At 40.7% G+C, this 15,888-nt stretch overlaps 3 protein-coding genes across 3 annotated transcripts; 1 reads left to right on the forward strand and 2 right to left on the reverse strand.

The window, feature by feature from the left end:
- Positions 1-596: 596 nt before the first annotated feature.
- Positions 597-13,418, reverse strand: RB195_000968 (uncharacterized protein; the record flags this gene model as incomplete). The annotated part of the gene is made up of 36 exons (XM_064197535.1): positions 597-681; positions 741-843; positions 1,012-1,105; positions 1,173-1,361; positions 1,421-1,567; positions 1,640-1,735; positions 1,810-1,887; positions 2,992-3,078; positions 3,161-3,304; positions 3,602-3,769; positions 4,675-4,803; positions 4,871-4,973; positions 5,156-5,311; positions 5,770-5,902; positions 5,966-6,173; positions 6,757-6,951; positions 7,013-7,149; positions 7,228-7,381; positions 7,444-7,581; positions 7,632-7,740; positions 7,854-7,973; positions 8,032-8,201; positions 8,351-8,471; positions 8,532-8,644; positions 8,703-8,841; positions 8,902-9,101; positions 9,259-9,360; positions 11,022-11,096; positions 11,169-11,288; positions 11,351-11,442; positions 11,543-11,642; positions 11,726-11,866; positions 11,966-12,148; positions 12,840-12,947; positions 13,004-13,154; positions 13,237-13,418. 36 exons carry the CDS (start codon positions 13,416-13,418, stop codon positions 597-599), a joined length of 4,770 nt encoding a protein of 1,589 aa, XP_064053416.1.
- A 1,039-nt stretch (positions 13,419-14,457) lies between these two features.
- RB195_000969 (uncharacterized protein) lies at positions 14,458-14,765 on the forward strand (the record flags this gene model as incomplete). Its single annotated transcript, XM_013443559.2, has 2 exons — positions 14,458-14,564; positions 14,621-14,765. 2 exons carry the CDS (start codon positions 14,458-14,460, stop codon positions 14,763-14,765), a joined length of 252 nt encoding a protein of 83 aa, XP_013299013.1.
- Positions 14,766-15,158: 393 nt separating this feature from the next.
- RB195_000970 (uncharacterized protein) lies at positions 15,159-15,398 on the reverse strand (the record flags this gene model as incomplete). The annotated part of the gene is made up of 1 exon (XM_064197536.1): positions 15,159-15,398. The coding sequence occupies one exon, from the start codon at positions 15,396-15,398 to the stop codon at positions 15,159-15,161; it is 240 nt and encodes a 79-aa protein (XP_064053417.1).
- Between the last annotated feature and the right edge of the window lie 490 nt (positions 15,399-15,888).

Below are 15,888 nucleotides of genomic sequence, written 5' to 3' on the forward strand. Positions count from 1 at the left end.
ACCTGAAAGCGCCCGCAAAGGCAAACAAGACCAACAAGTGTCAAGTATTACACAGATTTTACATCACAACAAGTAGTAATCGCAATCTATACAAGTCCAACTCACTACAACCCGGTACTTCTCCAAAATACATGACAACTCGCACCACTCAAAAATTTCGATTTTACTATTTAAATTTTTAGAACGAAGATTACCGAGAAAATGTCAACTAGCAGAGACATCACAATACAATTAACATGATTTTTTTTTACAAAGTACTTCTTTGACAGAAAAGTACAACAACAATAACGAAAACAATAAGGAGAGCTCATGAGTGCGATAACAAACCAATTCCCGACTCCGAAAACGATCAAACATAGGAAGATAAACGCTTGAAGGTAACAACAAAGAAAGACCACTAAATCTCAACATCACCTCTACTGACAATTCAACTCTGGCATTTGCTGCTTTACTGGTCAACTTTAAAAGAGTGCAACAAAAAGTGTAAACGCACATCAATGTGAACACTAAGTGTGGAATGGTTTCACTCGGTTGCAGTTATAAATTTTACACTCACTGTGAGAAGAACTTGTCCGTTTCAGATTTCCCACAAATGTTTATCCTCCCCGTCTTCGTTGTCGACGAATATGGGGATTTACAGCCGTAGAACTGCTGGTAGGATGTTCTTCCCTGGGAGATCGCCTAAAAAGTAGGAGTTAAGTGATGATGAACTCTTCCTCAGGAGTAAGGGCTAAACATACATGAAGACTTGAAATCGTCCTCCATTGTCACTACCATTTTCATCGCTGTTGCGAGGAGAGTTCATCTGTTCATCCTCTTGCTCATCAGCTCCATCCTCTCCATCTAACAAAAATAATGGTTAGGGATAAGTTTTTGAAGGCACTGACGTTAAGAACTTGATCGCGGGATTGAAAAATTGCCAGTAAGTCATTTTAAAGACTTTTAGCGAATCACAGGAACCGAAGATTAACGAGGCTGAACAGCATAATAAAAAGAACGGTAGAAACAAACTTCCTTGATCGTTGTCTTGGTTCGATGCAGTCTCCCATGAGCTACTTTCACTCTCGTTATCGTCAGAACCTTCGGAGTCAGTACCTGCTTCGAGCTACAAAGAAATAAATAAAAAAAGCAGCGTGAGTCAGATTTATGGAACACAAAAGAGAAACACCAACTCTTCCTATCGCTTCAAATACACCAGTTTCATCGTCATCATCATCGTCATCGTCTTCGCTATCGCCTTCATCGTCATCACCGTCTTCGAGACCTTCGGCTAACGAATCAGTATCATGAGCACTGTCTGAACCTTCTTCGTCCTCCACCTCATCAACGTCATCGTCTTCAGCATCACGACGTTTCCCGACCTGCAAACAACTGATTTATGCAAAATCACAATTTGTAATGGATTCTCGAAGAAAACGACCTCGTAAGCCCGAACTACAGTTTCTTCGTTGTTTAGCATGTATTCAACTTCCCCTTCGCCCATTCGTTCAACAACAGCAACATAATGGTCCGAATGATCACTTGCTATATCAAGAAGAAGTCGCTTTGTGTCTACGGTAGCGATTACCTAAGACGATAAACAGCTTAGTATATTTATCTACAATAAGGAAAAGATATAGAACGTGTGTAAGAAACTTACGGAATAATCTGAAGTGTCAAATGTGCGGAACGATGCACAGTACGTGTTCCTGAAGACGTCTGCGCAGTCAGAATACATAGCAGCATAAACAATGTTCTGAAACCAGCACTGATCACATACACCAAAACCTACAAGACACATACTATCGACGTTAAGATAAACTTACATACCCCCGTGCTGTTGAAGACGAGTTTGCAGTGCTCAAGATTAGGAACAAGATGCAGCAAACGGAAGGTGCGTGTATCCCACTGAAAATCGGGAAAGTAAGAAGAAAACAGCAAGAAAACTCAACCCAGATAAGGAATTCGTTATCTGTTTTCTGGGACATTGTCCAACAATGAAGGCGGACATTCGGCGCGCAAAAAAAAACTCAAAAAAAAAACGCGTCAGATACGCAAGAAAAGCTTTGTCGTCAATGCGTCAACAAAAGAAACAGTCAGGTTAAAACGAGATGCCTTGCAGTGCAGTTGCTTCAGCGGATGCTCTCAAAGTGAAACGATGGGAACCGCTGCCCGATTGGAGATGAGCGAGGGTCCCATCGCCTCACTTTGAGCACAGCAGCTTAAGGGTAGCATACGACTAATCTGACGTAGTGAAGGAATCTGCGAGAAAAGATATAGATGGGTTTGTAGATTGCGGGATTCGGAGTGGTTCTCTCCCTAATCGTCGCAAGAAAACGGCTTTCTTTCTAACGTTTTCAGTTGCAACGGTCCACCCTTGTGCACGTGTGAGCGGTCAAAGATTATTGAGGTCCCCTCACCAGCTTATTCAAGTAAAACCAATGAATAGGCTACTGACGTGCACATAGAGGAGAGCTCTAACGTACGCCTTGGAAGTAAGGCGGTTTCCACGCTGTTTTTTACGGCTATTACAGAGAAATGAGCAGAAATACCCGGATTCCGACATCTAGAACCTTATCTTTATCTTCTCCCGGGGATTCCTTCACCATGTCAGACTCGTGCCATGTTGCCTTTAAGCAGGAGAGGAGTAGTTTCCGATATAGCAAGAATAGAATAAAAGATTATCAGATGGTAAAATAATAATAATACAGACAGAGGTTTGAGGAAAAGTCGAATGCCACTTTCTAAAGGATAACTGAAAATCTCCGAACTGAAAAACCAAATCGCTTAACGTTCCTTTCAGTGCAATTTACCCTACTCCTCGTTTGATCAAGAACCATGGAAGAGGAAGTCATTCTAAGAAACCAAAAATTTCTGAGTTTCACCAACGGGGGCTTTCGATAGCACAAATCGACCCAGGATTTCGCCAAAGAAGAAAGAAAAGACAATAAAACAAACCAAGAGATTTCATGGGGAAGATGGCTCATAAATAAATTTTCTATGAATGCTTACCACTTCCGTGTTGATGATAATCTCATTTCCTTGTGGGTGGAAAACACTGCATCCGGTTGTGTTAAGTTGGTCAAACATATGCACAACCTAAAGGAACGTTTGTCAAAATGAATTATCAAAAACAAGATCTATGTAAAAAATTAATATCTTCAAATGTGCAGCAACTTACAGGTCCGCGAACATCGTAGAGTACACCATCATTGAGAATCATAGTGTCACAAGGTGAGAAGGATGCCCGATTATGCGTATATCCGGTGGGGACAGAGTCACGACGATATTTCCTCAGAAGCCTTCCAGTTTCTGTATCGTAGAGCTGAAGAAGAATTGAGTCATTTGCATAACATTTTCTAATATAACTTTGTTATTCTCTTTTGCAGGAACCTCTCATGGAAACATTGACTTTGAAGAAATGAGAGCTTTTTCTAAACACCATCTCATAATCAAACGTAAAAGCCGCAAGTGATGATGAAGTGAAGGTTGCAGTAACACTTGGAATAACACTCTTAGGACGAAGCCAAAACTGCTCGCAGAATGTAATAGAGATATCCAGATAAAAGATCTTTAATAAAGTTTGAGAAAAGGAAAAAAGAAGAGAAAAATAACAACTTACAGATCCTGTAACATCACATGTTCCAATTATCCTTTCACTTGAGAGATTTGAAAAATGGACGAAGTATTCTTCTGGTAGATCGAAGGCGTGTTCTTGCTGATCGCCTAGTCGCCATAAAGCAGAAAGAGGTGAGATGTACGCAGATGATGTCAACAAAAAGTTTCCATCCTGAAGAAAGAACAATTGAAAACCATGAAAAAAGGAAACGATAGGAAGCATCGAAAAACTATTGAACAATGGAATGGAGTAAGTGGAAACGGTTGGAAGAACAAAAACAGGGAGAATAGTACTAATTTGCAGTAGTTTTTTTTCGAAAACCTGTTTTGAAGCATTCCTCCTTTATGTATGGTACCAGGCTCAGCTTCAGCTCTACAACGGCCTTATAATCTCGATTGAATTCGAAAAACATTTGCTGTCAAAAATGCTATCATTCAACAGTATCTGAAATTTTATCACCTTCACATTACTCTTTCATTATATGAAAAAGAACAAGACAAGATGAAACTAAAGAATAGGGATAGGAGCGTCTTGTAAAATGAGAAATTCACTTTCGATTGATGTATCACGTCTCGAAAACACATTTTATTCTTATGTGCATTTTTTATTTTGAGAGAAAAAACACGCTCAGACCTAATCGTCAACCCAAAATTATGGATAAAAATGAGTAACTTCGAAACGGTCTGCCGGACGAAAAAAACTGTTCATCACTGTATTGTTGAATCTCGAAGAGAAATCTTCTTAATCAAACTACTTTGGTGCTTGGAGCTTTCTGAAGGACTAACCACAAATGTAATATTTATGCTGCATAGTAAGTTTATCGTTGTTCTGTTAAGGTACAGGTGTACATGCGATAGTCGGACAAAGAAACAAAAGGACATGACACAGGGATCCTCATCTCTTGAGCTGCACCTCATGAGCCAACCCCCCTCATGAGCCAACCTATCGAATGGCGGACGCAGAAATTAGAAAGGAAAAAACGACAATAAACTGATCTTATCATTTGTCTAAAATTTAAATGGAGCAATCCCGAAAAAATAAGAGTAGACGTAAACTGTCTTCCAGAAGAAACTAACCTTGCTGGGAACTATTGAAGTGATTCCACTCGAATGACACATCGTGTGTGATTCTTCAATACCTGAGTCCATGTTTAACCAGTGCACTTCACCAGTAAACATTCCAACAATGAGGTGTTCATCATCAATCTGAGAGAATAACGATAGCGGGAAGTACCTGGTGCTTTGAAGAAAACTGAATTTATGTAAAGCGAACCGAAAAGGCGCAGCTAGTGTACATTTCATCGTGTTCACTTATCGTTCGAGAAGGTCGAAACCGACTGAATACATAGCTCTCATCCTTTGAATGTATCATAGCCCTATAAACCACTAAATTTAAAAAATGAAGTGTTAAGAAGTAGAAGGGTGAGAACAAAACAAACTCCATGTATACATAAAGCTAGATGTCCCAAAAGAGCTTGTCAAAGAACGTATAACATTTAGTATGAATATTTTCAGTTTCAATAAACTTGACACCACAACTAGATACAACAAAATTTACCGGGTGTTGTATGGTAAGATGTCCTTTGTAGAGAATCGTTTCACAATGTTCACCGGAACAGATCCCATAGTCCGCGGCTCAGGGCATCGATGAGGATAAAAAAGAGAAAAAGGAGGGCATGTCGTAACTGGATGAGAGCATTTTGAATGTTGTACTCTGAAATGTAATTCTGTTCCACCACAAGTCGAGGATTTGCAATACTGAGTAGATTTTCTTTCCTAGCTGTTCTACAAAAGTAGTTTATTTAGCCATTGTCTATTGACTGAAGGCCATCTGCATGGTCTTCTAAATCATAAACCAGGGTAATATCATCGTACCGATAAAGTGTCTCGAGGAATTTCATATAACCCAAAAAAAAACTGAGTTAGCTTTCGTTTTCTTTTCAATTACTACCCTTCAAAACCGGGAAAGTGCTGCATGAGGCTCATGACCAATTCTCAATCCAAATGATTGAACAGCAGAAGGTAAGAAAATGTTTTCCCTTCTCTTCTCCGAGAAGAATAGTTATCAAAGCGTCGACTGAAAATTTAGTGCCGACTTTCCATTGAAAAATGCAGAATAATGTGGCTAATTAAAAATATTTCCTTACTGGGACTAAATGAAGAAGTGCCCACCTAAAGTATTCAGTAACAATGTCATCGAGACCTTTGTACGGACGCAATCCTGTTTTCTCTAACGCCCCCACTCGATTTCCAGAACATGCTGGACTTCTTAATTGTAGCCGCTGGGGAAAAGTAATGGAGGACTCTGTAAGCAACAGGAATAATGAGATATGTGAAACTTCCTATCGAAATGAGATTGGAGACAAACTCGTCTTGCGCACTCGTCCAGGTGTTGGCTCTAAAAAACCTTGCTCGCGTTGCGATGTGCTTCCATTCGTAGTGAAGAGCCGTTGTTTAACAGAATTTATAGGTGTAGAGGCATCAGAGGTAGCGGTAGTAGACGTCAAACCCGATGCTCCAGGAAGAACGAGTGATCGAGGTTGCGAAGGTGGTAAAGCCAGGCTATGAGTTCGCGGCTGAAATATGAAATAAATCTGATTCAAGCATGGATCGGCAATACATAGGTTTTCTTATGGTAATGAAACCTAGTACAAAACAGTGAAAGTTGAAAGTCAAGAAAGCAAAATTGGTTATCTTGACAGTGTTCATTCAATGACAATGTTCACTGTCGGATCAACGCGATTTGATCTGTGGCGCAATTGCGTAGGTGTCCCGAATGAAACGGCACGGGCTTTAATCGCCGGGAGATTGCTGCGAACGATTAAAAACAGAACTGCTGTAGGGAAGGTAGGAGTTCGCCACCAGACTGAGGGCGCAGTTAAGCGCGTACGAGTCGCACTGCCCCAGCTGGTGCGCATCCACTTACACAATTGCACCAAAAATCAGATTCTTTCGACCCGTTGAAAAAAGCAGAAATGTTATGAACTGGCAAAACTTAATACTACATCAATAGAACTGCAACTGCCCTATTCGTATTACTTTGGTATTTTTGATCGAGAACTCTTCAATAGCTTTTTTTTGAATTAAAAATTAATGCCTGAAATGGATGAATTCTACTACGGCTTAAGTTTTTAATTTCACAAATTTCATTGAGCTCACCATAGGAGGAAGTCGAGCTGGTGTAGTCGGAGCTCTACTGGCAGGGACATCGGGCAAATCGGCTTCGCTCACTAACTGGGACGCCGTAGCATGTAGCCCTTTCCTTACAAGATGATCATGAATCAACTGCAACAGTTCTTTCTCGTTATATGATACACGAGTGTTTGCTATAACATGGGATTTCCAGAGACGATCCTGAAAAAAAATCAGGTTACACAGAAGTTATGAGCATCGAAGAATGTAACAATCTACTCACTTGCGTAAGATCTTTAGGGTTTGTTAGCTGATCAATCATCGGTCGCTGAGTGACAGTTTCTATTAGTTTTCTCGCTTCCTCGCAGAATTTTAAATGTTCCGAACGCTTTTCTAACATCACTGGTTGCCGCATCAAACCTGAAGAAGTTAAAGAACTTAATCGAACATCGATGTTAGAATATCCGGTGTTGTCAGATCTCGTACTGAAGCACTAACCTTGCAACTCGTTTCCGGTGATGAAGGGTAGTTTCGATAAAATCTGTCGTATGGGCTCCCATTTGGAGAACTCACGCAATGCGCGACAAGCCAAAGCACGAGTTTGATCAGCGTCGGCTATGGGACTATTGACACGGATGGCAGTGAGCAGTACCTAGAAGATCTAGCAACATCAGATAAATGTAAACAAATCAAGTATGAAGCCGAAGTGCTGACATTTATCCCATTGTACTTGCGTGTAGCCGCCCACATTTTCTCACAATGATCTTTAGTTTGAAGGCTGCTAAATGCACTTCTACTACGCCGCCCATCCTTGTCCTTCTCCTTCTTCTCAGTGGAATCCAGTCGAGAAATCTAGATATATAAAAGTTGAAAAGAAAAAAAAAGAAGTAATATCCAACAACCTTCGATATCTCTTCTGGTACTGATATGCAGTTGATTAGCACGTTAAGAGCCGCTATTCTAATTTCGGAGTCATTCAAAATAACACTGCCGATAATCTCCATCAAAATCCTGAAACTCAAGAACTAGTTCTAATTGCATAAGAAATCATAACACGTTTTCCGAAGCAATGTATACATGATTCTAAACACTGGGAGAGTGAAAGTAACAGGAAACAAACTCACTGGAACCCATCCGAGTCGTTACCGTTTGGTAGACGCATTGACTCGCAAAACTCATGATGTACCTTGGGAAGGCAAGAACAGAGCCACAAAGTTTTCAACGCGTTGAGAGCAGTGTCAAATCTGAGGAAAACAAAGGAAATAACAAAGCGAAAGTCATAACTACAATTCCGAACCATACCTTCCAGTGTGGCCAAGTTCGTGAGTAAGTACAATTACCCCGAAGAGAGTTTTGATAAGACCAAGTTTTCTAGCATCATCAACCGGTTTCCAACCCGAATTTGAAGCACGAAGAGCTGTTGTAAGTAGCCAAACACCATCTCTCACAGACTCCTCATCCATTTCCATTGACTAGAAATTGAATGAAAAATTATTACTCTAAACTAATGGATGAACAGAAATAAAAAAAAACAATGCAATAGAAAAAACGAGCATCAAAAACAAAACAAAAAACATGAAAAAATACGAAGAGTATATTTTTCAATACATGCAATGATCACCTTGTATGAAGGGTGATTATTGTGAAGACCAGTAGGGTAATTGCAGCCAGCCTGGAGGATGCGATTGCCAACTGTCCGACGAATTTGCTCCAATTTCAAGAAAAGATGGGAACACAAATAACTGCAAAGGAAAAATGATTCTTTCGCATTATATTATGAATATATATTAAATGAAACTAACTTTCTAAATGCTGTACAGGCATTTCGAATAGCTTGAGAACTTGTTAGGTGTTGTTCCTCGGTAAGGTCAACTTTATCCTTGTTAGCTTCTTGTAGCAGAGTTAACGTTGATATCTAAAATGTAAGAACAGTATTCTATCACTTAGAAAAAGAAAGCACGTAAAATCCTCACATAATTGTAAAGTCGGCGAAGACCGTCTCGTTGATCAAATCGTTCGAGTATGGGCTTGTAGTAAAATCCGTGAGTGAAAAACATTGCAGCGCTTCCCATTCCACTTTCATAACTATGTTCCAGACACCATAAAGCATAACTAAATATGTGAATATAAAGTGAGACTCCAGAAGAAAAGAAAAAAAAAACTAGAGCTCACTCCACGACATCATCAAGAATCTTGTCATTTAACTGGCATACTTTCTCCATAACTTCCTCGTTATAGGAGAGGTAATAGAGAGCGGTGATGGAAGCCGCGGAAGCCATAGATGCACGAGGTACACGTATAAGTGCAGCAACTCCGCCTCGAATAATGAACTCAAGTGCAAACTTCCGGTGAACCAGAAGGGAGGTCAAGTACTGAACATACAGTTTTGGGAAAAAAGGAATGAAACAAATTTAGGCGATAGAATTAGATGAACTACTCATCTGAACAAAACCAATACAAACAAATGGATGGAGAAGGAAAAAAAAAACTAAAAAAAGAAAGAAAAATAAAATAAAAAAGAAGACTAACTCTAAGCGCGTCAAACGTTAACCGAACGTCGTTCATTCTTTCCAGATCAATGTACTCGAGTATGAGATCCATAGCATGTCCATCAACAGCGAGATTTAACAACTGAAAAAGATCAAGGTTTTCCACATGAACTACAAAGAGATAGTTGCTAGAAAGTGAATCTTGGTGCCACTAACGAAGAAAACTCCCCTGATTGCGAAGATGAGAAACCACATGGCTTCTACACATTCGAGTTTGTGGGAAAAACTTCAACTTTAGGAATAAAAGCTAGAATGAAACCTAGATATATTCTTCAACATTTAAATAAAAAAAAAGGATAAAGGATAAAGTCACTGGCGTATCAATCCACTTGGGATGCGCCAAAGCGTTTTACTGGAATTCGTAATCGTTGAGGTTTTGCAACGCATGTTGGCCTATACAATGACTTGAGGGGGCCAGCCGATGATCAAGTCAGTGTTTTTATCCTCCCAGACATAGGTGCGATAGTTAGAAGCCGGACCTTCCTCAGGTGAAGGGGGTTTAGCTCATGGGGTGCAGCTCAAGTGAAGGGGGTCTTTTCGTCAATCACCTAAAAGTGAAGGGGAGTAATTTCGCCAACCGTTCAAAAGTGAAGGAGGTCCCTTCCCCAACCGTTCAAAAGTGAAGGGGATCAGAGCACCGGCTCCGATTATCGCATCTATGCTCCCAGACAAGTCTGGTACCAATTTATCGACCGCGGAGGGATGAAAGGCTTGGTGAGTACTAGGGCGGATTCGAACCCTCGACCGCGTGGCTACAACGGACCTCTAACCGACTGCGCCACACCCGCCCCTCAACATTTAAATAGAAGTTGAAAATGTGGTGCAAAAAAAAACCACAAAATTGGAAAGCATCGATGAGTGTATTGGATGCAATATGGATCAGCGTACAGATATGCGATTTAGATGAACAGTACCAGAATTGGGTATTTTGTATGAACTCACACTAGTGGACACTCATAAACTTTTATAATCTTGCCCACAACACGACATAACAGAACTGCTTTACGTTCTCTTCCATAGGTGCGACAAGGAGAAGCCGGACCCTTCTCAGGTGAAGGGGGTTTAGCTCATGGGATGCAGCTCAAGTGAAGGAGGTCCTTTCACCAACCGCCCAAAAGTGAAGGGGTAATTTCGCCAACCGTTCAAAAGTGAAGGGGGTCAGAGCACTGGCTCCGACTATCGAATCTATGTTCTCTTCGTTCTACTGTAGCTTTCTAACGATCCCATCGCACCTCAGCGGTCAAGAATTTTTCGTTTTTTTTTCAGAATGCTTTTCACTCTGTCCATCTGTTAATTCTGAGTTCAAGGGATGCATGTTTTGAGAATTTATAATTCACTGTACCCGTTACCAACCAAAACAACTATTGTATTCGATGGGAGGCTCCCACTCACTTTCTCATATGAATTTTTGTTCGGTTTAAATAAGTGATAAAGCAGTCTCCTCGGTGTGTATCATGCATCAAAATGTGACTTGATCATTACAATCGAACCAACTATACATCCATGGATGCAATAGTCGGAGTCAATAGTATCGCATCTATGTATACATGCATACGAGTTCTACACAAGGAAAATTGAAAACTGGGAGGAAAAGTACGTATATGGCAGAGTGCTACAGAATCCCCTCTTACGTGAGAGCTAAAGATTCGAAATCAAGTTTAGCTTGGTGGCAGTATTCTACGGAAATTGAAATTTAAAGTTGCACAGGTGACTTAACCCTGCCAAGACAAAAAAAAAACTTACATCTTGATATTCCCCGGTTGGAATCAAATATTGCAGAACTAGTCTCTGGTGCATTGTGACGGACAAAGGATAAATCTGAACATTAAAATACGAAACGACTGAGAGCAAGCAGCAACCTCAAGTATTAGGTCTCATCTCAGAACGGACCTTGTGAGTTCCAATAACGTACGGCTGTACCACGTTCCAAGTGCTATTGCTGTTTTCCCAGTTATGGAGTGACGCAAGTGAAGGTACCTTGGCCATGTCAACAGGACTCTTTCTCTCATTCTGAGGGAATTGGAAAATAATAAATTCAAAAACAGTAAAAAAAGGAGGAGAAAGTTATGTACCTTAGACATCTTCTTCTTCTTCTTTGGAGGAGGAGATCCATCAGGACTGACTTTTGTGGGCGCTGCCGGTACTTGCACACGTAGTGAAGGAGCTATATGGACAGATTTGAAAAATAAGAAGCTAATAGAATTATTCTATTCTATTCACAATGAAAATCCACAATGGTGCAGTCAATATGTGAAGTTCATTACCTTTTGGCCTATTCATATTAATCGGACCAGATTCTCCAGCCTTCTTTCCGCTCAATCTCGAGTTTTCGTTGCTCGAATTTCCACAACCAGCTTGACCATCCTAACATGCATAAAAACTGTTGTATTCATATGTGCGATATAGTTTAAAAGTAGTAGCATTAGTTATACCGCCAAATTACCCACAGAGCTCGTCTCTTCCATATCAAAGCCATTTACATTGGAAAAAGGACCAGGAGAATCGCTACGGTGTTCATCCTTCCGTCCAGTGTTTTGAGTGCCCTGCTGGACTAGCTCCGCTAAAGCTCTTTCTTCAAACATTCTAGCCTGAAAGACATGGACATAAACGTAGTAGGAAAACAAAATGTTTGATATCATGATGTAATTATTTTAGAATGGTAAAAGAAAATAAGAAACAAAAATGACTTTCAATTCTGCGAGCCGTCGAAGAGCAACTGGTAATAGGTCGATATTGTTAGGGCGATACTTGTGTGCATTTCCTTGCACTTCAAGTGCAGACGCTAGTAGTCCCAAAGAATAGGCCCGTAAGAGCTCATTTGAGCTATCCTTTGCCCATATGTACAGCTGCGGTACAAAATCGCTTGGCTCCTGAAAGAAGGTAGCTATGAGTAGGGCGGGGGTAACAGATTCATCCCACTCTTAAGAATTACCATAAACTATGGCTACGAAAAAGAGGATTTCTGCCTTTAAAGCGTCTTCTATCTGGAACTATCTATAATAGGAATCTCAATAGGTGGTGCAAGAACTATCAGCAACAATCAAGCTTCCGCATAAAAGATACGCTGTGGATTCGCGTACTACTTATAGCTAAGATTCAACGCGCACCCGCATTATAACGTGTAAACCACAATAAAGCAAACCATTAACAATCCTTAGCTTTTGAAGTTGTTTTCAATGTTCTAATTCGCGTGAAAAGAAGATGTCCTGTGTGGTGGTTACCTCAGCAGTCATTTCGCTATTTTATTTGCATAAGCTGCTGATAAGAACCTAATTGTTATTGTTGCAGACGCGGTACATATAGAGTTGGCGCTTCATAATGTGCCTCGTAGGTAAATTCGATCAACAGGGTCGTTTCTCACGCCATTTCTCTGGATAATTTGGAGGAATTAAGCGTCGTGACACTCATAGTGGTGATCTAGACCTCTAATCTTATCTTTTCGTGGAGAGATCTGCCAACATCGTCAATTTCGTGGTATGAAACCACACTCATAATTGAAAACCATCTTCTTTACTACGGCAATAGGAATAAAGAAAATGATGTAGATTATATGCAACCCACAGAGAACACAACTGCAGCATCTAAGCCTGGCACACAGTCAAGAAGTAAACGTGCAGCAGCAGCACTTAAATCTGGTTGATCGCGGCCCAATAAGTAGGAAATGACGAGCTGAAAGGAAAGACGTCGAAGTCACTTTGCAGACTATAGTTAAAGAAACCCCATACTTTGTTCATGAAATCATCATTACGAAATAGCAATTTTAAAAGATTTCCGAACTCAGCATGTGGATGAGTTCGAGCAGGATGCCTATCGTCCAAAGGATCAGGGTCAAGTTTGAGGAACTCATCAATTGCTTGCTCAATAATCTCAGCAGTGCTGAAATGAACAATCTCAGTAAAAGAAAATGTTGCGTTACGAATGAGCAAAGGAGAGCATAATGAGCATGAAAAAAGCGTGCCTGACTAATGTAGGAATTGGGTCAAAACCCTCAGTCCGATGACAATCATCCCATGTTTTTAGTATAGCTCTCAAGTTTTCAATTGAGGGACTGTCAGGAACATCATGAAACGCTGGCTCTAGAGCTGCCGTAGTACGTGGTCCAAATTGATAGTCTTCAGGATCAAATCTCGCGTCATTCATCTATAAATGCATTAAATAATCAGAACCTCAGAATCTCAAGTACACACAAACATTCAAAGAGACAAGGTAGAAGCTTTGGGACAACTATGAAAGAAAGGTGACAAGTAGGACTACGTTGATAACCGCCTATATTTAACGAAAGAGAAGAAAGAAGCTAAAGAAGGAGCGTTTTCATAGAAAAGACTCAAACGAACCAATGACGGTTAGGAATATACTCATACACAAAAACACAGAGCTAATTGCTAATTTCACTCAATAAAGTCTATTCAGAAGTGATGTTATAGAAGCTCTTCCAAGAAGGCGCACACACATTCCAACTTGGGAAAGCAGCAAATACTCGCTTTGGCCCAGAAACATTGGTGACAAGGAAAACGCCACATAACAGCTTTTTTCAAACTCAACCAACACTTAAACTTCTCGGAAAATTACCGCCGAAACCCAACCCCTCCTACATGAGATGAATTCCAGACGAGCAGATTTCAAGCGATTTGTCAAAATCTGACTTGGTCTACTGTACGTGGGGCACTTGTGTGAGTAGAACAGCAAACACGTCGAATTACGCCGCAAAGACAACCGGTAACTGCATATAGACAGAATTGTTTACTTTACTCTTCGGGAGTTGACATGAAGAAAAAATGGTATAATCAAGGAAGTACATCACCTATATCTGGACCAAGACTTACCTAGCTTGGTCAAGATACAGGTGACCAAGGTAAGTCTTGGTCACTTATATCTTTGCTTTTGCTAGACGAAAAACCAACTCCAGACGTACAGATGCCAATCGTCCGCGATTGCGTAAGGTTCTAGATTTTACGTCTACGATCTCGTTTATTTCGTATGTATGCGCCGTTGCACAATATCAGCACAATGTTGGGACGGTGCTTTGTCCTTCCTGTCACTCATTAGTTAGTCTTCCACGGCAATACCTTGCTCAGTGGATTTATTCCGTAAATTTTACTGAGTTACCGCCATCCAGTCTTTTTCCCCGTGGAATGATGCTCTCAATACTGCTATTGCTCTATTTTGCAGTTCAGGTACAATGGCAGTGTTCCATGATGAGGTGGAGATTGAAGACTTCACATATGACGAAGAGAAGGAGCTGTATCATTATCCTTGCCCTTGTGGAGATCGATTCGAAATCACAAAGTAATTTTTGTCGTATTACCTAGTCTGTTCGAAGTGTAATCCTTGCTCCATTTTAGAGAAATGCTTGAAATGGGGGAAGACGTTGCTACATGTCCGAGTTGTTCCTTGATAGTCCGTGTTATCTACGATCCGGATGAGTTTATTAAGATGGAAACATTGACGATATCATCACAGCAGGCTGTGCTCACTAATTCTAATTGATTGCATAAGATGCTATACTTTGTGAGTGCTACGATGTGCAACTTGGTCTTAAGGATATAGATTATATAAGAATGCAGTCATGGTACTAATACATTCATTACATCCGTTTTTGTACTAATATTTGTTGAGAGTTTAGTTCAGTTCGGACTTGGAAATGTTTATGTTGTTGTTGTCGATCGATACACGGGTAAACGATTATGACGTTGATTTATTTATTTTGTTATTCCAGCTTAGTACAAGTAACAGTTAAAGGCGTATGTTTGTATCAGTTCCGGATGTGACTGCCTACGGTGGTCCGTACGCCTCATCGTTCAAGATTAAAAAAAGAAAGAAAGAATCTTTCGCTTAGGGCATTAATTGTGGACGTAACCTCCAATACATCATAGCAACACGTCATCTTATCATCTTAGTCATAAAACCGTCTACAAAATTCATTTTCTCCTCCTGTCTTCTCAATGAAGCTATTGATTTGTGACTGCTATCAGCTGATGCGCCCATACCGTCACCGCCCTCGGCGTAGGGCGAGTACAGTGCTTCATTGTTACGGTCTAGACTGAACTCCGGGACATTCTCGAAACTCGATAAATCGAATTGATTCGATTTCGAATACCGGACAGGTATCAGTGCTCGCATACAACACTTAGTATAGCAGCTTTGATGCTTGAACTAATATATGAACAATCGACGGTCAATCAATGAACCCTGACTTAAAGCGTTCGGTTTATCTTTCAGTTCTCACCAGACTCCAGTTTATGTCTCAAACCTGTGGCAAAACCACAAAGCCACCTTCTTGACCCGTGCAGAATGAAAAAAGTTGAAGTTTGCTTTGCGCCGCGTCGTGTCAGGGGAGTGTGGAGCGCGTCATCCGGCAGCCCAGCAATTTTTGGATCGAGGAAAGATTTAGGTGGAATGCAACGTAGTCGATCGAGGAGTGCGACTGAAGGACCTTCAACTTTCACTTCATCTTCTCAACCAATATTATAGTCGGGTGCGAGCGACCTAAAGCTTGGTGCATTTGCGTAAGCGACTGCGTTCGATGCTAATCGCTACGCTCCACTGCGCCGCTTGAGCGCAACCGCTTACGCAATTGTACTGTGCATCATGTCGTCTTGATCTTAGTATA

This window comes from Necator americanus, chromosome IV (genome assembly GCF_031761385.1).
Source record: "Necator americanus strain Aroian chromosome IV, whole genome shotgun sequence".
Taxonomy (NCBI): domain Eukaryota; kingdom Metazoa; phylum Nematoda; class Chromadorea; order Rhabditida; family Ancylostomatidae; genus Necator; species Necator americanus.